At 41.5% G+C, this 25129-nt stretch overlaps 1 protein-coding gene across 1 annotated transcript in view; it reads right to left on the bottom strand.

The window, feature by feature from the left end:
• Nucleotides 1-25129, bottom strand: part of LOC133552607 (putative methyltransferase NSUN7) — an 87594-nt gene that overhangs the window by 43178 nt on the left and 19287 nt on the right. The window contains exons 4-9 of the mRNA XM_061899899.1: nt 22177-22329; nt 19555-19738; nt 14042-14264; nt 13823-13966; nt 13663-13764; nt 5504-5642 (exon numbers count right to left, since the gene is read on the bottom strand). Coding sequence (XP_061755883.1) covers nt 5504-5642; nt 13663-13764; nt 13823-13966; nt 14042-14264; nt 19555-19738; nt 22177-22329 — 945 coding nt within the window. The remainder of the gene's footprint in view (nt 1-5503; nt 5643-13662; nt 13765-13822; nt 13967-14041; nt 14265-19554; nt 19739-22176; nt 22330-25129) is intronic.

The raw sequence follows: 25129 nt of genomic DNA on the forward strand, positions 1-25129 counted from the left end.
ATAACACTCATCTACTCATTGTTGAGTTAAGGGTTGAAATGTCCATCTTTGTTCTATTCTCTGTCACTATTTTTCTAACCACAGCGAGACTCTCTGGCAGAGAAGAAGTCTAGCAAAACTTTATGGATAACACCATTATGGATAACACCTCCCACCCACTACACTTAGACCTTGCGGAGAGAATGAGCATGTTAGACTCCCAAAATGTAACACGGAACGACACAGGAGGTCCTTCATACCGACAGCCATCAGACTGTATAATGCATATGTTCCTTAACTGCACTTAAATGTAGAATATATGAAACATATATTTTTATTATTAATATATATTATATATGTATATAATATCATATGTATTATATTATTTATTATTATCATTGTGAGCGAACTGTGGTGCTGAATTAAATAAAGTACATTCTATTCTACATTCTATTCTATGTACCGTAGATGGCAGTATTTTCCTGTTTAAGAGTGTCACAAGTCCACAACATTGGAGCTTACGTCAGACAAACTGCTTTACGGTAGACGAAAATATGACTGCTGTTGTTGTGTGTTATTACCAGGCTGGGAGGACGTTAATGAAACTGCCTAACAATAAACCCACATAAGAAACCAAGCACTCACCCTTGATCATTCTACAGTTATAACGTCATTGCGCATGCACTCTGTTTAAACTGTGGGAAAGCGGACGTGAAAACAGACTGTCGACACGTCACTCAGGTCCGCTTGGAGCTGGAGGGGGCGTGGCCTCCGGCCCCGCCTGAATTTTGGGAGATTTTCAGGAGAAAATTTGTCCCGGGAGGTTTTCAGGAGAACCGCTGAATTTCGGGAGTCTCCCGGATAATCCGGGAGGGTTGGCAAGTATGCACACTCGGCACAATGCAGTCCAAAATGTAGCGTTCTCCTGGCAACCTCCAAACCCAGACTGGTCCATCACATTGCCAGACAAAAAAAGCGTGATTCATCACTCCAGAGAACGCGTCTCCCCTGCTCTAGAGTCCAGTGGCGACGTACTTTACACCACTGCATCCCACGCTTTGCATTGGACTTGGTGACGTATGGCTTAGATCAGAGGTCGGCAACCCAAAATGTTGAAAGAGCCATATTTGACCAAAAATACAAAAACAAATCAGTCTGGAGCCGCAAAAAATTAAAAGCCATATTACATACAGATAGTGTGTCATGAGATATAAATAGAATTAAGAGGACTTAAAGGAAACCAAATGAGCTGAAATATAGCTATAAATGAGGCATAATGATACAATATGTACATATAGCTAGCCTATATAGCATGTTAGCATCAATTAGCTTGCAGTCATGCAGTGACCAAATATGTCTGATTAGCATTACACACAAGTCAATAACATCAACAAAACTCACCTTTTTGCATTCATGCACAACGTTAAAAGTTTGGTGGACAAAATGAGACAGAAAAAGAAGTAACATAAGACACGTCAGAGAAAGTTATACATGTAAACAAACTACGGTGAGTTCAAGTACAGCCAAAATTAGTAGGACAAAACGGCGCTCGCCAAATACTCGAATCAGTGAAGCATGTTTAGTATAAACAGTGTGCTTTATAACAATTAGGGAGGTTTGTGTCATGTCTGTCCTCTTACAGAAACCATATAAAAACAAAAAATGTTTTCTTCCCCTTTATCTTTTTCCATTATTCATATATTTTTGAAATAGCTCCAGAGTGGGAATTATTGAAGTGAATTATATTTATATAGCGCTTTTTTCTCTAGTGACTCAAAGCGCTTTACATAGTGAAACCCAATATCTAATTTTTACATTTAAACCAGTGTGGGTGGCACTGGGAGCAGGTGGGTAAAGTGTCTTGCCCAAGGACACAATGGCAGTGACTCGGATGGCGGAAGCGGGGATCGAACCTGCAACCCTCAAATTGCTGGCAGGGCCGCTGAACCATCCGAGCTATACCGTCCCAGAGAGCCACTAGGGCGGCGCTAAAGAGCCGCGGGTTGCCGACCCCTGGCTTAGATGCAGCTGCTCGGCCATGAAAACCCATTCCGTGAAGCTCTCTGCGTACTGTGCGTGGGCTAATTGGAAGCTTTGTAGAAACTGACTTTGCAGAAAGTCGGCGACCTCTTTGCAATATGCGCTTCAGCATCCGCTGACCGCTCTCTGTCAGTTTACGTGACCTAACACTTGGTGGCTAAGTTGCTGTTGTTCCCAAACCCTTCCATTTTCTTACAAAAAAGCCAACAGTTGACTTTATTTAGGAAATTTCACGACTGGATTTGTTGCACAGGTGGCAGCCTATGACAGTTCCACGCTGGAAATCACTGAGAGCGGCCCGTTCTGTCACAAATGTTTGTAGAAACCGTCTCCATGCCTAAGTGCTGGATTTTATACACCTGTGGCCGGGCCAAGTGATTAGGACACCGGATTTTGGACATTTGAATGGGTGGCCAAATACTTTTGGCAATATAGTTTATATCTATATTGAAAATAAAACAACCCGGAACATAGTAAAAGTAGTGTTGAGCGAGGGCAAAATTCTGCTTGTGTCTAGAAAGTCAGGTGAATGTAGAGAAAGAATAAGGCTTGTGTTTTATTCATGGTGTCTGGAGGCGTGTGGACCCCCGACTGCACCGGGGAGTCCGCTCACGGCGACGAGCGCCGAGTGAAATAGGTGTTGTATAAACAAGAAAAAGTGCATCTGACTGGAAAATCTTTATTCTGCCCTTTCCACGCCTCCTGAAAAGCACTAAGTCGCACCTTTCAGTTCATGCCGGAGGTGTGCTGATATTTTGTCAGAAGTCCACCTGAAGGCAGAACCTCTGTAGCAGCACAGCAAACACGAGAGAGAGAGAGAGAGAGAGAGAGAGAGAGAGAGACAGCTACACAGTGTGCCAACTAGGGTTGTACGGTATACCGGTACTAGTATAGTATCGCGGTACTAATGAATCAAAAACGGGACTACCGTATTTCCTTGAATTGCCGCCGGGGCGCTAAGTAATTTAAAACCTGTTCTCACTCCGGCGTTTACCAAAGGCATGCGGTAAAGGCAAGCATGCGCTAATTATTTTAAAACCTCTTACCTTAGGCATGCAGTAAACTTAGGCCTGCGCTTAAAAATTTGAGTGTGATGTAAGGATACCGTCATGAAAAGCACATTTAATCAAAAAAACGTTATTATGGTCTTACTTTTACTTATAAATGAAGTCCATTGGCAGCTCCCTTCTGATCAAAAGCATCGATAACTTGTTTATAGAAGTCTTCCTTATCTTTCTTCAGTTTTAAAAGTCTCTCTGTCTCGATAAAGATCTTCCTTTATTACCTCCTGCTTCGATGGAAAGTCCAGTTTAGAAAACTGTTTTATTTTAGATATGTAATCCTCCATGTTAAAAGTGCTAGCGAGAAGAAAAAAAAATAAACGATCGCTGCTCACTCTTGCTGCTTGTTGTCACTTCTTCTGCAGCCGAGTAGTCGCAAGAAGGATCACTAGCGCCCTCTACCACCAGGAGGCGGGAGTCATTTAATGACTCATATTTGACACACGCAGCTACGGTATATTAATAAAACATAGCTGCTTACTGTTCTTTTTAGCATATTCAATAGCTTGGACCTTAAATCCTACTGAATAGCTCTTAATCTTCTTCCCTTTATGCGATTTCAAATGATTGAAATCAGCCTCCTCCATTTTGAAAATGATGACAGGTGAAGTGTCACTCGTGACGTGACGAGTTTGACCCAGCGGAAATTCTAGGCATATGCTAATTATTTGGCGAAACGAGTTTGATCCGGTGGAAATTCTAGACATGCGCTAATAAAAATAATATTTTGCGAAACGAGTTTGACCCGGCTGTAATTCTAGGCAGGCGCATACTATATACCCGGCGGAAACTCAAGGAAATTTGGTATACTCTGTTTGAAAAGAACCGATTCACAATGTATTATTATTATTATTATTATAACGGATATGACGCACTCTGTCACATCATGAAATTGCTGGTTTTACAAGCAGAGGAGCATGTTCGGCAGCGCACAATCACAGAGTACTTGCAAGCAGACAGAAAAAGGGAGAACGGACGGATTTTGGCCTAGAAACTGACTATAAAGGTGAAGTTATTACACTGAAACGCCCTCACGGATAGCTAGCTAGCGGCGAACGCCCATCCGCAGTCTGCAGTGTTTCAGCTACTTCTAAATCATTAATCCTCGCCTCCATGGCGACAAATAAAGTAAGTTTCTAACAAGTGTCATTATCACTGCAGGACGAGGAAGAGCTAAACATGCTTCACTACACACCGTAGGAGGGTACGATAGTTAACTGCTAACAGCAAGCTAGCACCTCTGAATGTAAACAAACGCCATGGGTGGATCTACACCTGACATCCACTGTAATGACACCAAGTACAATAGCGTATCTAGTCGATACTACATAGTAATATCGACTACATACTACATAGTATACTAGAATTATATATATATATATATATATATATATATATATATATACACATATATATATATATATATATATATATATATATATATATATATAAAACTACCTTCCTGACTGTACTTAAATGTAGAATATGTATAATATATTTATATTATTCACATGTGAATAATGCTGTATAATAGACTATTCATATTATTCACATGTAAATAATGCTGTATAATAGACTGTATTTATATTATTCACATGTAAATAATGCTGTATAAAAGACTGTATTTATATTATTCACATGTAAATAATGCTGTACAATGTACTGTATATTATTCACATGTAAATAATGCTGTATAATGTACTGTATTTATATTATTCACATGTAAATAATGCTGTATAATAGACTGTATTTATATTATTCACATGTAAATAATGCTGTATAAAAGACTGTATTTATATTATTCACATGTAAATAATGCTGTATAGTATTTATTGTCTATTGTGAGAGAATTTTGGTGCTGAATTTCCCCCAGGGATTAATGAAGTACTTTCTATTCTGTCCTATGATTACATAGATATTTTTTATCGTCACAGAATATTTTTTCCTATATTTCAAAATTCATATTATGTTTATAAACTCAGTAAATACGTCCCTGGACACACGAAGACTTTGAATATGACCAATGTATGATCCTGTAACTACTTGGTATCGGATCGATACCTAAAATTTGTGGTATGTTCCAAAACTAATGTAAAATATCAAAACAACAGAAGAATAAGTGATTATTACATTTGAACAGAAGTGTAGATAGAACATGTTGAAAGAGAAAGTAAGCAGATATTAACAGTAAATGAACAAGTAGATTAATAATCCATTTTTACAGTTAGTCCTTTACACTATTTCATTTAAGGACAAACTTGCAATAAGAAACATGTGTTTACAGTACTGTTTTTGTTAAAATAAAGCCAATAATGCCATTTTTTGTGGTCCCCTTTATTTAGAAAAGTATCAAAAAGTATCGAAATACATTGTGGTACCGGTACTAAAATATTAGTATCGGGACAACCCTACCAGGAACTGACCTCAACAAGTTGGGGGGTTTTAGCCGCCATTCCTGCTGGAACGTCAACTGGGCCTCCTTCACCGCTCTGGTCACCAACTCCTCGTTCTCCTCTGGATGTGACGAACACGTGGCGTAAACCACGGCCAGCACTTGAGGGACTGCACACAAACACATGTTAGCATGCTGGGATTGAAGGGTGGAGGGATTGAAGCATTGATGGAGTGATGGATGAAAAGATGGTGTTGTATTAGTCGTGCGATGGCTGATGAGCCGTGAAGATGCCAACGAGGAATCGTCAAACAAAAAGCTTTATTTGTTTCAGCAAGCCTCAAAATGGAACTGCAGCTTCCAGGAGAAAGAGTATGGGCCTGATTACTCATCTGATGTCCTTCCGGAGCACATGCCTTTCACACGAAGACCCTCACTCTTCGTAACTCTTGCCTTTTAGCTTGCCAGTCTGTAAAGTAAAGTGAAGTGAATTATATTTATATAGTGCTTTTTCTCTAGTGACTCAAAGCGCTTTACATAGTGAAACCCAATATCAAAGTGACATTTAAACCAGTGTGGGTGGCACTGGGAGCAGGTGGGTTAAGTGTCTTGCCCAAGGACACAACGGCAGTGACTAGGATGGCGGATGCGGGGATCAAACCTAGAACCGTCAAGTTGCTGGCACGGCCACTCTACCAACCGAGCTATACCGCCCCGGTCAACAGTCTGGACAAAGCCCAGTTTGTTGCTTGGCCAGTCAACCTATTTCTTGTGATCGGTTTAAGTCGGGTGACCTCCGACTTCTATTCTCTACTCCTACTTGTGAGGGCTTCCTACCAGACGTTGCTAATGTGTTTACACTTCTTCCTAAAATCCAACTGCTGCTATCTATTATTTTCCCCAGTGTCCTGGGGGCAATAGCCACCAAACTCTGGAGAGCTTGTTATGGATATTTGCATCCGAAGCTATCTAGGGGCATATTTCCGTAATAGGATAATCTTCTAGAGGATTCCGCCCGATTGTAGCTGAGATAGGCAGCAGCGCCCCCCCGCAACCCCAAATGGAATAAGCGGTAGAAAATGGAGGGATGGAGGATAATCGTCTAGAGGATTTCGCCCGATTGTAGCTGAGATAGGCACCAGCGCCCCCCGCGATCCCAAAGGGAATAAGCGGCAGAAAATGGATGGATGGATGGATTCTGGGACCAAATACAAATGCATGCTAGTTCAGAATGCACACTGTATATTTTACCACAATGGATCCAGACATGTGTATGGTTGATTCATTGATAATTTTTTTAATGCATTCATGCAAAGAATGGTGAATGGATGGATGATTGGAGGATGTAGAAGCATTTAAGTCTCATCTTAAAACTCATCTGTATACTCTAGCCTTTAAATAGACCTCCTTTTTAGACCAGTTGATCTGCCTCTTCTTTTCTTTCTCCTATGTCCCCCCCTCCCTTGTGGAGGGGGTCCGGTCCGATGACCATGGATGAAGTACTGACTGTCCAGAGTCGAGACCCAGGATGGACCGCTCGTCGGGACCCAGGATGGACCGCTCGCCTGTATCGGTTGGGGACATCTCTACGCTGCTGATCCGCTTGAGATGGTTTCCTTTGGACGGGACTCTCACTGCTGTCTTGGAGCCACTATGGATTGAACTTTCACAGTATCATGTTAGACCCGCTCGACATCCATTGCTTTCGGTCCCCTAGAGGGGGGGGGTTGCCCACATCTGAGGTCCTCTCCAAGGTTTCTCATAGTCAGCATTGTCACTGGCGTCCCACTGAATGTGAATTCTCCCTGCCCCCTGGGTGTGAGTTTTCCTTGCCCTTTTGTGGGTTCTTCCGAGGATGTTGTAGTCGTAATGATTTGTGCAGTCCTTTGAGACATTTGTGATTTGGGGCTATATAAATAAACATTGATTGATTGATTGATTGACGTATTGCTTGGATTCAAAATGAAGTCACAGCTCATTGAATACGCGTGGTGGTCTGGTCTCAATGGGTACTCCGCCATTTAGCCTTTGACAAATAACTTTTTTGGGGGGTGCTCTACAAACCCTTTAATTCGCAAAAAAGAGGAAGAGTTGAAGATGTTATGGAAAAAAGACGACAAAATGACCACACACTCCAGTCCAAGGGCGCACGGCCGAAGAATGTGATCATCTTGTTAAAGGTTTGTTTGATATACTTTTAACGTTTAGTGTTTCCCATTTAAGTATTATCTTGATATTGTTTGTATTTCTTAAGACATATTTTTGCTACGAGTGTTTCGTAAAGCACCAACTCGGCGAGACTCAATAAAAAAAATCAAAGGTGAGCAGAACCTAAAAGAGTTAAGTTTTTACCAAAGGCAACACTCATATATGAAGCTTTAAAAGCTTACACGTTGGAGTTCAACCCAGTGGACCAGAGGGTAGCTTCCCTCCGCCTTCGGGTGGGTGGTTGGGTCCTGACTGTTGTTAGTGCTTTTGCACCAAACAGGAGTTCAGAGTTCCCACCCTTTTGGGATTCACTCGAGGAAGTACTGGAAAGTGCTTCGCCGGGTGATTCCCTTGTCCTACTGGGGGACTTCGGCGCTCATGTTGGCAACGACAGTGAAACCTGCAGAGGCGTGATTGGGAAGAATGGCGGCCCGGTTCTGAACCCGAGTGGTGTTTTGTTATTGGACTTTTGTGCTCGTCACAGATTGTCCATGTTCCAACAAAACGGTGTCCATATGTGTACTTGGCACTAGGACACCCTAGACCGCAGTTCTGTGAACAACTTTTTAAATGTGTCATCAGATTTGCGACTTCATGTTTTGGACACTCGGGTGAAGAGAGGGGCGGAGCTTTCTACCAATCACCACCTGGTGGTGAGTTGGCTGCGATGGTGGGGGAGGATGCCGGACAGACCTGGCAGGTCCAAACGGATTGTGAGGGTTTGCTGGGAATGTCTAGCAGTCACCTTTTAAAGAGAGTTTAAATTCCCACCTCCGGAAGAACTTTGAACATGTCACAAGGGAGGTGCTGGACATTGAGTCCGAGTGGACCACGTTCCGCACCTCTATTGTCGAGGCGGCTGATTGGAGCTGTGGCCACAAGGTAGTTGGTGCCTGTCGTGGCGGTAAGCCTAGAACCCGATTGTAGACACCACAGTGAGGGATGCGGTCAAACTGAAGAAAGAGTCCTATTGGGTTATTTTGGCTCATAGGACTCCGGAGGCAGTGGACAGGTACCGACAGGCCAAGCGGTAACCGGCTTCAGCGGTCGCGGAAGCAAAAACTCGGACATGGGAGGAGTACGGGGAAGTCATGGAAAACGACTTCCGGACAGCTTCAAAGCGATTCTAGACCGCCATCCGCTGCTTCAGGAAGGGTGTATTGTGAGGATGGTGTTCTGCTGACCTTGACTGCAGATGTTGTGGACCGGTGGAGGGAATACTTCGAAAACCTCCTCAAAATCACCAACACGTCTTCTTATGAGGAAGCAGTGCCTGGGGTATCTGTGGTGGGCTCTCATATAACGGGGCTGAGGTTGTCAAAAAGCTCCTCTGTGGCAAGGCCCCAGGGGTGGATGAGATCTGCCCGGAGTTCTTTAAGGCTCTGGATGCTGTGGGGGTACCTTGGTTGACAAGACTCTGCAATATCGCATGGACATCGTGGGATCACACTCCTCACCTTTCCCCGTAAGGTCATATTCAGGTGTACTGGAGAGGAGGCTACGCCGGATAGTCGAACCTCGGATTCAGGAAGAATAGTGTGGTTTTTGTCCTGATCGTGGAACTGTGGACCAGCTCTAAACTTTTGGCAGGGTCCTTGAGTGTGCATGGGAGATTGCCCAACCAGTCCGCTTTGTGGACTTGGAGAAGGCATTCAACCGTGTCCCTCAGGAAGTCCTGTAGGGAGTGCTCAGAGAGTATGGGGTATCAGACTGTCTGATTGTGGCAGTTTGCTCCCTGTATGATCAGTGTCAGAGCTGGGTGCGCATTGCCAGCAGTAAGTCGAACACGTTTCCAGTGAGGATTGGACTCCGCCAATGCTGCCCTTTGTCACCGATTCTGTTCATAACTTTAATGGACAGAACTTTTAGGCGCAGTCAAGGCGTTGAGGGGATCCAGTTTGGTGTCTGCAGGATGAGGTCTCTGCTTTTTGTAGATGATGTGGTCCTGATGGCGTCATCTGGCCAGGATCTTCAGCTCTCACTGGATCAGTTCACAGCCGAGTTTGAAGCAACTGTGATGAGAATCAGCACCTCCAAGTCTGAGACCATGGTTCTTGCCTGTAAAAGCATGGAGTGCCATCTCTGGGTTGGGGAGGGGACCCTGCCCCAAGTGGAGGAATTCAAAATACCTCTGAGTCTTGTTCACGAGTGAGGGAAGAGTGGATCATGAGATCGACAGGCGGATCGGTGCGGCATCTTCAGTAATGCAGGCGCTGTATCGATCCGTTGTGGTGAAGAAGGAGCTGAGCTGGAAGGCAAAGCTCTCAATTTACCGGTCGATTTACTTTCCCATCCTCACCTATGGTCATGACCTTTGGGCTATGACCGAAAGGAACGGATCACGGGTACAAGCGGCCGAAATGAGAGATAGGGTGAGAAGCTCAAAGTAAAGTCGCTGCTCCTCCACATGGAGAGGAGCCAGATGCAGTGGTTCGGGCATCTGGTCAGGATGCCACCCGATTGCCTCTCTAGGGAGGTGTTTAGGGCACGTCCGACCAGTAAGAGGCAACGAGGAAGACCCAGGACACGTTGGGAAGATTTTTTCTCCCGGTTGGCCTGGGAACGCCTGGGAAGAGCTGGACCAAGTGGCTGGGGAAGAGGGAAGTCTGGGCCTCTCTGCTTAGGCTGCTGCCCCCGCGACCCGACCTTGGATAAGAGGAAGAAGATGGATGGATAAATAAATAAAAAATGTTTTTATAAAAAATACTTTAATTTGTCATCTAATTCCAGCAGAAAGAAAAAAAACATCTCTCACTTCTTTCTTCTTCACCAAGCCTCCGTTTGAAGTATTGCACATTATTCATTCTCTTCACCTGTCCTGTGTTTACATTTTATAGATTTGAGCGAGTCCGTCTGCTTTTTTTATTACTTTCTTTCTTTTAATAAAGTGTTTTTAACCAGTAACTATTGACAGGAACCATTAAACAGCTCTTGCATTTGCTTTCAGTCTCTGAAGTAACACGGGCGTGTTCGTGTGTGTGTGTGTGTTCGTGTGTGTGTGTGTGTTCGTGTGTGTGTGTGTGCAGACCATTGACTGAAATGGAGCGAGGCACTCGATGCACACCAGGCATTAATTAACATCTCCATTAGAAAGTATCTCGACTGGCAGAAATGTGGAGGTGGGGGATCAATGAGAGCAGCTGCTTTCATGGCCCCCAAAAGAAAAGACTCCACCTGCTTGATGAACGACGACGACAACAAAAAAAGCCAAATGCAACAGATGAGTCGGTGACACTCTACTACTACTGAGCAGCAAATCATGAAACTTTGCCTGATTCCCCCTGTTGGCTCCAAAAAGTAATTAGATGAACATTATGATGCTGACTCTGAGCCACTTCTAAAGATGTAGTTCCATGCCGTGAAGTTCTTATCTGTAGCAAACTACAACAATCATGGTGATGAAGGAGTACACACCTTCTTAAACATTGCATCGCATGAGATGAGTCACCAACATGGAGGGGTGGATGATGCATTGGTGGATGGATGGTTGCATACATGCATTGGTGGATGGATGGGTGTGTGGGGATGGATACATTGTTAGATGAATGATGCAAGTATGCATTAGTGGATGGAAGGATGGATTAATTGATACATTAGGGGATTGAAGGATGGATGATGCATTAATACATCGGTGTGCGGATGGATGGATGTATAAATGCATTGGTGGATAGATGGATGGGTATATGGGGGGTGGATGAGGCATAAATACATTGGTGGGTGGGTGGATGGATGGATGGATGCTTATATAAATGCATTGGTGTATAGATGGATGGTATACTAGGGATGGATGGATGGATGGATGGATTAATCGATACATTAGGGGATGGAGGGATCGATGATGCATTAATACATCGGTGGATGGATGTATAAATGCATTGATGGATAGAAGGATGGGTATTTGGGGGTGGATGAGGCATAAATACATTGGTTTCGGATGGATGCATGTACTGTATAAATGCATTGGTGTATAAATGGATGTATACGATGGATGGATGGATGGATGCATTAGTGAATGGAAGGATGAATTAATTGATACATTAGGGGATGGAATGATGGATGATGCATTAATACATCGGTGTGTGGATAGATGATGGATGGATGTATAAATGCATTGGTGGATAGATGAATGGGTGTATGGGGGAGGATGAGGAATAAATACATTTGTGGGGGGATGGATGGATGCATGTATAAATGCATTGGTGTATAGATGGATGGTATACGAGGGATGGATGAATGGGTGTATAAATGCATTGGTGAAAAGATGAGTGGGTATGTGAGGGATGGATGCATTAGTGAATAGAAGGATGGATTAAGTGATAAATTAGGAGATGGAAGGATGGATGATGCATTAATACATCAGTGGGTAGATGGATGGATGGATGTATAAATGCATTGATGGATAGATGGATGGGTATATGGGGTGGTTGAGGCATAAATACATTGGTGGGTGGGTGGATGGATGGATGCATGTACAGTATAAATCGATTGCTGTGTAGATGGATGGGTATACGAGGGATGGATGCATTGTTGATGGGTGGATGTATGTATGTATGTATGTATGTATGTATCTATGTATGTATGGATGGATGGATGAATGGATGGATGGATGCATGCATTAGTGGATGAAGGATGGATTAATTGATACATTGTGGGATGGATGATGCAAAATACATTGGTGGAAGGATGGTTGAATGGATGTATAAATGCATTGGTGGATAGATGGGTGGGTATATGAGGGATGGATGCATTGTTTGAAGGCTAGGTGGATGCGTAGATGATGGACGGATGCATTAGTAAATGGAAGGAAGGATTAATTGATACATTGGGGGATGGATGTAGCATAACTACACTGCTGGGTGGATGGACTGGTGGGTGGATTGGTGTATAAATGCATTGGTGGATGAATGGATGCATAAATATATTGGTAGATAGTTGCATAGGAGGGTGGATGCATAGGTGGACGGTGGATGAAAGAATGCATAAATATATTGGTGGTTGTTTGGATGGATAGAGGGATGGATGGATTGGTGGATGAATGATGGATGCCTAATGCATTGGTGGATGGATGGATGGATGCAAAAACTAATTGGGGAAAGATGCATTGATGACGCACAAATGCATTAATGAATGGAAGTGTGGGTGGCTTCATGCATTGGTTGATGAATGATGCATTGGTAGATGGATGGATGGATGGATTGATGGCTGAATGGATGCAATATGTATTGATGTATGAATGTGTTGGTGGAAAAATGCATTGGTGGATTAATGGGTGAATGAATGGATGATGGATAGTGCATATGTGGATGGATGATGGATGGATGCATTGGTGGATGGAAAAATGACTGGATGCATAAATGTATTGGTGGGTAGATGGCTGGAAGGGTGGATCTATGGACAGATAGATGCATAAATGCATTGGTGGATGGATGGGTGAATGGATGGAGGATGGATAATGCATAAATGGATGATGGATGGATGCATAGGTGGATGGATGATGGATAATGCATAGGTGGATGGATGATGGATGGATGGATGCATTGGTGGATGGAAGAATGACTGGATGCATAAATTTATTGGTGGGTAGATGGCTGGAAAGATGGATCGATGGACAGATAAGAGACATAAATGCATTGGTGGATGGATGGATGATGGATAATGCACAAATGGATGGATGAAGGATGGATGCATAGGTGGATGGATGATGGATGGATGGAAGAATGACTGGATGCATAAATTTATTGGCGGGTAGATGGCTGAAAAATTGATCGATGGACAGATAGATGCATAAATGCATTGGGGAATGGATGGATGATGGATGATGCATAGATGGATGGATTAATTGATGCATTAGTGGATGGATGCATTAATGGATGGAAGGATGACTGGATGCAAAACAATTTTGGGTGGGTGGATGGATGGATGCATTAGTGGGTGTGGCGTGTGTTAGCATGATAACACGGTGGTTGAGGTTGACACACTAACACTTCAAAGCATGATGGATGTCGTCCTTCTGCTGAGCTATCAGAGCGTCCATCTTGCTCTGGGCCACGGAGCCGTGCGACAAGTCCTGCAGCAGGTCTGTGTCTGGACATAAACGCCACATGAGTGTCCTATGTTGAGAGGACATGTTCTTACTCCTTACCTCTGTTCTCTTGCAGCATGAATTCCAGAGGATTGCTGACCGCTGACAAGGAGCAGCTGGGCGTCAACAGGATGAGATGCACTTTGCCAAGACGCTTGTCGCCGCTGGTCAGAGACTGGAAGACCTCAGGGAGCAGTTTTACATCTAGAAAATACAACATTGACACTAAAGTTATCATAAAACATAAATATATTGATAGTTTTGCCATATTTTGCCTACTCTTGCAGCCCGTATCGGCAATGACTTGCAATAGCGCCTCCTTCTGGGCGTCTGTCAGGTGACTGACGCATGCGAGGACTTTGGACTTGTCTTTACATTTGTGTCTCATGAGCAAGGCAGTGTGAGAGACAGTGAGGCCAGAGAACCTGCCCACCATGAGGACGTCACCTCCCTCCGGTAGCAGGGGGATCGCCGCATTTGGGGTCAGGCAACAAGACTTATCCTGGTCAGGAATAAAAAAAATATATATTAGCTCAATCGTCAATTCAGCAACATCATTTTATAATTCTATAATTGCTAGAGGACTTATATGCCTACTGAAACCCACTACTACTGAGCACGCAGTCTGATAGTTTATATATCAATGATGAAATATTAACATTTCAACACATGCCAATACGGCCGGTTTAGTTTACTAAATTGCAATTTTAAATTTCCCGCGAGGTATCCTGTTGAAAACGTCGCGGAATGATGACGCGTGCTTGTGACGTCACCGGTGGTAGTGGACATGTTCTCCCAGCACAGATCACGGCTAAAAGTAGTCTGTTTTTATCGCATAATTACACAGTATTCTGGACATTTTTGTTGCTGAATCTTTTGCAATTTGTTCAATTAATAATGGAGACGTCAAAGAAGAAAGATGTAGGTGGGAAGCGGTGTATTGCAGCTGCCTTTAGCAAGACAAACACAGCCGGTGTTTCCTTGTTTACATTCATGAAGGAGAAGCTTTACTATGGAACACAGCGGTCAAGCGAACATGGTTTCCGACCACATGTCAACTGGCAGGTTTCGGTGAGAAAATTGTGCTAATAAGTCGGCTCTTACCGTAGACATGAGCGGAGCTTGCGTCCTCCTGCAGCTGCGGACTATTACCTCCTCCCACCGGAGACACTGGCGGTCACCACACACGTGGCCACACCCCGCCGACTTTCAGGTACCATATAATCTCACTAAAACACTAGTAACACAATAAGCAGATAAGGGGTTTTCCAGAATTATCCTAGTAAATATGTCTAATAACATCTGAATCGCTCCCACTGCCCTCGCCTTTTTTTTTTTTGTAGTCCTTACCTCTCACTATCCTCATCCACGAATTTTTCATCCTCGCTCAATTAATGGGGAAATCGACGCTTTCTCAGTCCGAATCGCTCTAGCTGCTGGTGGCCATGATTGTAAACAATGTTCAGATGTGAGGAGCCCTCACACACATCGTCTACTACTTCTGGTAAAGGCAAGGCTTTTTTATCAGCGACCAAAAGTTGCAAACTTTATCGTCGATATTCTCTACTAAATCCTTTCAGCAAAAAATATCGCGAAATGATCAAGTATGACACATAGAATGGAGCTGCTATCCCCGTTTAAATAAGAACATCTCATTTCAGTAGGCCTTGAAGGGGCTGATTCAATCAAATTCAATTTGATGCGTTTTAGTGTTAGTGTTTTGAAATATCCATATAAAGCTTTACATGGACTGGCACATCAGTATATCTCCGAGTCGGACCTCATCCAAATTTACACCCTGAGGTCCGAGAGCCAGCTCCAGCTCGTGGTGCCCAAGACCAGACTTAAAACCAGGGGAGACAGGGCCTTCTCTGTGGTCGGCTTGAAGCTCTGGAACACTCTGCCCCTTCATGTTTGAACTGCTCCCACAGTGGAGTCTTTTAAGCCTCGTCTTAAGACCCACTTTTATTCTTTGGCTTTTAACACTACCTGAGATGTGTGGTCCTCTGTTGTCCCTGTGTGTTTTTTAAATTTTGATTTCTATTTACTGTTTTAATTGGTTTTACCCTTTAGAATCTTTTTTAATCATTTATTTGTATGTTGGTTTTATATTTATTATTATTTTTGTTTTTATGCAGTCATTGAGGGAGCTAAGGATAATATTTGAATACTGTTTTGATTTGAATGGATCCGTGCTTCTAAAATGCCCATAAAAAGTGGCGCATTTCTCCTGCATGTTTGAAAACATAACAAAACACCAAAGATAGGAGCATGATGACATGAATGCGCAGTAAATGAGAGTTTCTCTGTGGTGATGCCCCGAATAATAAATACACGCAAAATGAATGAATGCAATGTCACATACAATGTAATATTGTACATGCTAATTGTTATATAGTGTATATATGATATAGACATAATACAATATAATATAATATGAAAAGGCGCCAGCGCCCCCCGTGACCCCAAAAGGGAATAAGCGGTAGAAAATGGATGGATAATATATCAGTGTATATAAATAAACTGTACATATATTATGTAAATATTACGTATATATGGTATATTTTATATCGCTATATTTAGTCTACAAAACCCGTTTCCATATGAGTTGGGAAATTGTGTTAGATGTAAATATAAACGGAATACAATGATTTGCAAATCCTTTTCAACCCATATTGTGAAGTGAATTATATTTATATAGCGCTTTTCTCAAGTGACTCAAAGCGCTTTACATAGTGAAACCCAATATCTAAGTTACATTTAAACCAGTGTGGGTGGCACTGGGAGCAGGTGGGTAAAGTGTCTGGCCCAAGGACACAACGGCAGTGACTAGGAAGCGGGAATTGAACCTGCAACCCTGAAGTTGCTGGGACGGCCACTCTACCAACCGAGCTATGCCGAGCTATTCAGTTGAATATGCTACAAAGACAAGATATTTGATGTTCAAACTCATAAACTTTATTTTTTTTTGCAAATAATAATTAACTTAGAATTTCATGGCTGCAACAAATGCCAAAGTAGTTGGGAAAGGGCATGTTCACCACTGTGTTACATCACAGTAGCATATTCAACTGAATATGGGCTGAAAAGGATTTGCAAATCATTGTATACCGTTTATATTTACATCTTACACAATTCCCCAACTCAGATGGAAACGGGGTATATATATATATATATATATGGGACAGCGTGGCGCAGTGGGAGAGTGGCCGTGCGCAACCCGAGGGTCACTGGTTCAAATCCCACCTGGAACCAACCTCGTCACGTTCGTTGTGTCCTGAGCAAGACACTTTACCCTTGCTCCTGATGGGTGCTGGTTGGCGCCTTGCATGGCAGCTCCCTCCATCAGTGTGTGAATGTGTGTGTGAATGGGTAAATGTGGAAGTAGTGTCAAAGCGCTTTGAGTACCTTGAAGGTAGAAAAGCGCTATACAAGTACAACCCATTTATCATTTATTTATATATATATATATATATATATATATATATATATATATATATATATATATATATATACACACACGTTAGGTCAAGAAAAAACTCAGAGGCTATTTCATCCCTACAAGACTGTTTTGCAGTTTTCCTGGTTTTCAGGGGATTTTCCTGCAAAACAGGCTTGTAGGGATGAAATTGCCGCTGTGTTTTTTCCTGACATAACGTATATTCCGCTCCACTCCGGTAGCTTTGCTCATTCAATCGAGAGTAACACGTTTCTTAGCTTACTACATTTCCCAAGGAGCTCGCTCATCACTGGTAAAGGTACACGCCATTTTATAGGCTGCACGCGCTGTTTAGCACGTGGTATTTGGATCTTAGTAAATGGAGGGAGAAGTTCAGCGCCCCCGGTCCTTAGCTTTCTGGAAGTGTAGCCCCCAAACTAAGTCAGTTGATATGCCTGATCTAGTTTGTGTGTTCTTGTATTTCTACCCTTCTTGAGACAACAAGGAAAAGTAGCTTCCATATGAGGAGGTGTGAACAAGTTAGGACATAAATCATGTTCCCAGTAATGAAAACCATTTCCTCTAATAGGGGATTTGGATCTAATAAGATTTCACCACCCCTGGTGGTGAAATCTATCAACTGACTGTTTCGGTTTTAAAAGTGCTCCCCCTCTGGTCAATATATGAAATAAGTGTGTGTAAGAAATTAAAATGCACCCTCTTTGGCCAAAATTAAGTAAAAACAATAATATATATATATATATAGACAGAGAGAGAGAGAGAGAGAGAGAGAGAGAGAGGGAGAGGGAGAGAGAGAGAGAGAGAGAGAGAGAGAGAGAGAGAGAGAAAGAGAGAGACAGAGAGAGAGAGAGAGACATACTGTAATAACGAAGTAAATAATGAAGATTAAAACCAATTACAAACAAAAAAAAAACAAAAAAAATGATTAACAAAAAGCAGTTTTTTTTTATAATGTGTAGACTTGTTTCTTATAAAATGGGGAACAATTTATCATATTCTTTTTGTGTCTGTAATATTGCAATATTTTCTCATAAAATTGTTACTCTTTAATGCAAAATGGTGACATTTGTCATATAAAAGTCTGACTTTTAGCACAATATCAGCGATTTTTTGTTGTTCTTGTAAAGTGACTTTTTTTGAGTAAAATTATGACTTTTTGTCATAATTTTGCCAAGTAAAAATTCCGATTACTATTATAATATCGCTGCGATGAGGTAGCGACTTGTCCAGGGTGTACACCGCCTTCCACCCGAATGCAGCTGAGATAGGCTCCAGCGGGACAAGCGGTAGAAAATGGATGGATGGATTATAATATCGCCCACATTTTTTAAGTTCTTTTATAAAATTGTGACTTTTGTCGAGTAAAATGACGACTCTTTTCGGGAAAATTGCCAAACATTTAAGCTTTTCTTGTAAAATTGCGACTGTTATTGAGTAAAATTCCAACTTTTATCATAAGACTGCACCAATTTTCAGTATTTCTTGTAAAATTTGGACTTCCGTTGAGTCATGTGACAACTTTTATTATAACACTGCCAAAATTCTAAGTTTTTCTTGTGAAATTGTGGCCTTTTTCTTGAGAAATTCCAACGCAATTTTCACAACAAGCTTTTTTTATGTGTGCAGGGTGTCATGTCTGTGTGATCATGTTTTGTTTTAGTCATGTTCGGTTTTGTTTTTTTGGACACTCAGTTCCTGTTTTTTGCACTTCCTTGTTTGTTTTGTTACCATGACTACCCATTAGTTTTCACCTGTCCTCATGTCACGCACCTGTCTCACGTTTTGCACTCGCACACCTGTTTTCACTGATCATGTCACTGCTGTTTAAGCCGGTCTGTTTCTGTTGTTTGTCCTGGCAACATCACCATCTATAACCTGCTACGCACCTTGTAATGAACCATGCCAATGATCCATGTCCTGTTCTCGTTCCGTCCCAAGTACGCTTTTCGTTATTTATACTATAGTGCAAGTTTTTGTTTTATGTTCATAGTTTTGCCATAGTGCAAGTTTTGTTTTCACTGCCAAGTTTTTGTACCGCCATCGTGCGCGCCTTTTGTTTGTTCCTGTTTTTTAGTTAAAATTAAATCATGTCTTTACCTTCACGCCGTGTCCACTCCAATCGCTTTGCACCTCGGGAAAACAATCCAAGTCCAAGCCTCGACACAGAGTATGTATATATTACTAATGTTGTAAATACAAATCTTTATATATCTAGAAAGGGTGGTCCGAAAGAGGGAGGCATTTTTCGGAGGTCTCAAGAAGGTACGAACTACGTGTGTGTGTGTGTGTGTGTGTGTGTGTGTGTGTGTGTGTGTGTGTGTGTGTGTGTAACCTGCAAAATGAGTTTGTAGTCGTGAAGCAGTTTGGTGGAATCCAGAGTTCCTTTCATCCAGGCGGGAAACACCAGCACGTTGTCACAGTGGGGGTCCAGGCAGAAGGTCTGTCCTTCCAACTGCCCGACTGAACCCACCTGAGAGAGGCCAGCACCCTTCAGCACACTTTGGACCTCGTCCAGACTGGAAACGAAGGACAGTTGCACTGATAAAGGATGAGCGAGAGGGATGACATAAAAAATAGTAGTGCGTAGAAATGCCAGGTAGCCTTTTAAAAGGACATTAAAAGTGTTATAACACCGTGCAAAAAATATTAGGGAAAAGACACTGTGACACACACACTTGTTGTGACCTTTACGATCTCAGAGCTGGCTGAGGGTTGTTGCTGATTGAATCTGTCCTCAGTGGCCAGATTTACACCTAAGAGAACCAGCCCTGTCCACGTTGTACATTGTAACACACACACACACACACACACACACACACACACACACACACACACACACACACACACACAGGAGGAGTTTAATTGGGTGTCAGCTGAGCACCTGGGCTGTAAAACACAGGGAGACACCCCCAAAACCCAACGCGAGAGTGTGTGTGTGTGTGTGTGTGTGTGTGTGTGTGTGTGTGTGTGAGTGTTTGTTACTGTAGTTCTACCCTTCTTGAGAAATCAACAAGGAAAAGTAATGTCCATATAAGGAGGTGTGAACAAGTTAGGACATACAGTAAATCATGGTCCCAATAAGGAAAACCATTGCATCTAATAGAGAATGTCTCATTTGCACCCTTGGTGGTGAAATATATCAAGACTGGTCAACATATGAAATAACAAGTGTGTGTAAGAAATTGAAATGCACCCCCATTGGCCAGAATTAATTAGAAAAAATATATACATACGTATGTATATAGAGACACACTGTAATAACTTGAAGTAAATAATGAAGATTAAAAAACTATTACCAAAAACAAAAAAATTAACTAAAAGCACATTGTGTCCACTTTTTTCTTATAAAATGGGGAACAATTTCTCATATTCTTTCCATTTCTGTAATATTGCAATATTGTATCGTAAACGTATTACTTTCTTATGTAAAAGTATTTCTTTTTTTAAATAAAAAGATTACTTTTTCATGCAAAATGGTGACATTTGTCATAAAATTCCGACTGTTGTCACAGTGTTGCCAATGTTTTTGTTGTTCTTGTAAAATAGTGAAATTTTCGGAGTAAAATTGTGACTTGTGGTTTTCTGAAGTCTTCCTGAGTCCATGTGGTGATATCCTTTAGAGATTGATGTCGTTTTTTTGATACAGTGCCGTCTGAGGGATCGAAGGTCACAGGCATTCAATGTTGGTTTCCGGCCATGCCGCTTACGTGGAGTGATTTCTCCAGATTCTCTAAACCTTCTGATGGTATTATGGAGCGTAGATGTTGAAATCCCTAAGTTTCTTGTAATTACACTTTGAGAAATGTTGTTCTAAACTGTTTGACTATTTGCTCATGCAGTTGTGGACAAAGGGGTGCACATTTTTTGGGAAGCTGTTTTTATACCCAATCATGGCATTCACCTGTTCCCAATTAGCCTGCACACCTGTGGGATGTTCCAAATAAGTGTTTGATGAGCATTCCTCAACTTAATCAGTATTTATTGCCACCTTTCCCAACTTTTTTGTCACGTGTTGCTGGCATCAAATTCTAAAGTTAATGATTATTTGCAAAAAAAAAAAGTTTATGAGTTTGAACATCAAATATTTTGTCTTTGTAGCATATTCAACTGAATATGGGTTGAAAATGAATTGCAAATCATTGTATTCCGTTTATATTTACATCTAACACAATTTCCCAACTCATATGGAAACAGGGTTTGTATAATTGCGATTGTTATTTAGTAAAATTCCAACTTTTATCATAGTATTGCACAAATGTTAAGTTTTTCTTATAAAATTGTGACTTTTGTCAAGTAAAATTAAGACTCTTTTCATGAAATTGCCAAAATGTTAAGCTTTTCTTGTAAAATTGTGACCGTCATTTGTCATAAAATTCTGACTTTTATCGCAATATTGCCAATGTTTTTGTTCTTGTAAAAAGAGTGTTTTTCTAAAGTATAAATGATGACTGTTGTCATATTTTGCCAAGGAAAATTCCGATTATTATTATAATATTGCCAACATTTTTAAGTTTTCTTATAAAATTGTGACATTTGTGGAGTAAAATTTACGACCCTTTTCATAAAATTGCCAAAATGTTAAGCTTTTCTTGTACAATTGTGACTGTTATTAACAAAATTCCAACTTTTATCATAATATTGCACAAATGTTCAGTTTTCCTTGTAAAATTTGGACTTGCTTTGAGTAAAATGACAACTTTTTTTATAATACTGACAAAATTTTAAGTTTTTCTTGTGAAATTCCAACTAATTTTTCACAACAAGCTTTTTTATATTTGCATGGTATGTATATATTATTAATGTTGTAAATACAAATCTTTATACATCTAGAAAGGGTGCTCCTAAAGAGGGAGGCATTTTTCGGAGGTCTCCATAAGGTACGAAATATGCGCTCGTGTGTGTGCGTGTGTGTGTGTGTGTGTGTGTGTGAGTGTGTGTGTGTGTGTGTGTTGACCTGCTCCTGAGTGTGTTGATCCATGCATAAAGCAGCAGCCTGCTGGCTCTCTCCTGCTTCCCCTTCACACTCTCAGGCAGGATGCAGTGGACGGAGGTGAGCTGGTGTTTGATCCTGTACCGCGCCAGTGAGGCTTCCAACTTGGTTTTGCACCTGAACACAACATACATTGTTTTGTTTTTTTCCATTGCTCACCATTTCCTCGGAGGGCAAAGATGAGAAGAATCAGTTTGAGTGAAGCCAATGTATTATTCCTTTCATATTTCAGAGGAGAGCAGAGAGGTGCAAGGACCTTCTCACAGTCACCTGTTTTTTTTACTATTAATCTTAAACATTACCATTACAATTAATAAGGGCCAATTGTCTTTATTAGGGTTAACATATTGGAAAACATTTTGCCAGCATGTGTATTCTCAGCAAAGTCAGAGCAAACGTGTTGTTGATTTGCCCGATCACCACTAAAAATGAACCTGGGAAACTATTCCTTCAGGTTTTTTTATCGCAGATTTTTTCATATTTTGCATACCGTATTTTCCAGACTATAAAGCGCACTTAAAATCTTTATTTCTTCTCAAAATTAGACAGTGCGCCTTATTTCTGGTTTTGTTTACGGAAGCTATTTTAGTTGGTACATGGTGAAATGATAAGTGTGACCAGTAGATGGCAGTCACACATAAGAGATATGTGTAGACAACAATATGACTCAAGTAAACACCAACAACATTGTTGTGGAAGTCACTTCCTAGCGGTTCTTCTGACATTCACGTCACAACAGACTGATGTGCCAAGTTGACAACGTTTTAATGTTTTTTAACAATGCTTTTCAGCATGTCGTGACTTTGCAGTATCTCCTCTTCTGCTCCCGGCCGCTTATTGTTAAAGACAACAGATGATTCGATTAACACGTACCACCTGTGAAATCTAATCACCTGCCAGCTGTGTCTCGCAGTCAGCACATGCCCCGCCCCTGCCCGCCGGTGCTCGTCTTCAGTACCATGGACAGTGGCGGTGACTTTTTCTCCTACAGGCAGCGCTGACTACCCCTTCCTTACAATTGTATATGTTGCATTGAAAATACGGAACATTACACACGGTGCTCGAAAATATGTCAAAATGTTTTAGTACAACTTTGGCAAACTATGAAGCCACGCCCCTTTATAAATTGCACTGTGCTTCAACATATGAGTATTATTATGGTGTGTGAATAAGGTAAGACATATTATCTGGCTTTTTTTTTTTTCGCAATGATATACAAAAGCAACTTTTCCTACCTTCTGATACCTGCTGATCTGTATTAGGGATCTGCATAAGTCCTGAAAAATTGCGTAGGTCCGATTTTTTAGTCCGTGTCGACACCGTAGTCGATAAGCTTCTTCTTTTTCTCTATCTTCTTGTTATGGGACATTCATCCTCTGCTGTTGCCATTTGTAATATAAAGTAGTGTAAAGTTCTTAGTTATATCCTTCTGTGAACTCGCCATGAAAGCGCCAAAACATACCGGTGTAGGGAGTTTACATTATTCACCCAAGGAACTTTCGTTATTCATGAATTTCGGTTGGACAGTTTTTCACGGGACACATTTCCGGCGGCTTAGGAGATGCTGCTCCGTTATTGATCGAAGTAAAGTCTGAATGTCATTAAAACAGTTAGCTCCATCTTTTGACACTTCTTCCACTCCCATCCTTGCACGCTACACCGCTACAACAAAGATGACGTTTTACCATGAATTGATTAACGTGGACCCCGAATTAAACAAGTTGAAAAACTTATTTGGGCGTTACCATTTAGTGGTTAATTGTACAGAATAGGTACTGAACTGTGCAATCTAATAATAAAAGTTTTAATAAATCAAAAACGGGGAGAAGACGCAGTCGAAGGTGAGCCACGTAAATAAGACCGCCCACAAAACGGCGCATCCTGATGTGAATGTCAGAAAGCGACTTGATGATGATCTGTAAAACATCATCTATACAACATTTCGACCATTACATGTTATGTAGACCACAAGGAAGTATTTTACATTCAGAAAAAAAAAATAACATGACTCCTGTAATGCGTCCTATAATCAGTATTTGTGTTTTTAGAAGAAGAAGCAGAAGATTAGTAGAGTGGCTGTGCCAGCAACTTAAGGGTCCCAGGTTCGATTCCAGTGTCTGTCATCCGAGTCACTACACATTATCCACCTGCTCTTGGTTCCACCACACAGGTTTAAATGTAGTTTAAAGATGTAAATCATGGGTTTCACAAGGTAAAGCACTTTGAGTCGCGGGAGAAAAGCGCTTTATAAATATACTTCACTTCACTAGTGGTAGTAGTAGTAGCAGTATTAGCAGCAGCAGTAGTATTAGTAGTTGTAGTCCTTCAGGCAGCAGTAGTAGTAGCAGCAACAGTAGAAGTAGTTGTAGAAGCCGAAGTAGCAGTATCAGTAGCAGCAGTAGTAGTAGGAGCACCAATAGTAGTAGTAGTGGAAGTATTAGTAGCTGCAATAGTAGTAGTAGCAGTATTACTTGAAGCCACAGTTGAAGTAGCAGCAGCAGCAATAGAAGTAGTAGTAGTAGCAGGAGAAGCAGTATTAGTAGTAGCAGCAGTAGTAGTAGTATTAGTAGTAACAGCAACTGTAGTATTAGTAGCCACAATAGTAGTAGTAGTAGTAATAGTAGTAGTAGCAGTATTAGTTGAAACAACAGTAGTAGTAGCAGAAGCAGCAATATAATTAGTAGTAGCAGAAGTATTAGTAGTAGCAGGAGCAGCAGAAGTAGTATTAGTAGTAGCAGCAACAGCAGTATTAGTAGTAGTAGCAGTATTAGTTAAAACAACAGCAGTAGTAGCAGAAGCAGCAATATAAGTATTAGTAGTAGTAGTAGCAGAAGTAGTACTAGTAGCAGGAGCAGCAGAAGTGGTATTAGTAGTAGCAGCAACAGCAGTAATAGTAGACGCAATAGTAGTAGTAGTA

The sequence above is a fragment of the Nerophis ophidion genome, linkage group LG05 (assembly GCF_033978795.1).
Source record: "Nerophis ophidion isolate RoL-2023_Sa linkage group LG05, RoL_Noph_v1.0, whole genome shotgun sequence".
NCBI classification, from domain to species: domain Eukaryota; kingdom Metazoa; phylum Chordata; class Actinopteri; order Syngnathiformes; family Syngnathidae; genus Nerophis; species Nerophis ophidion.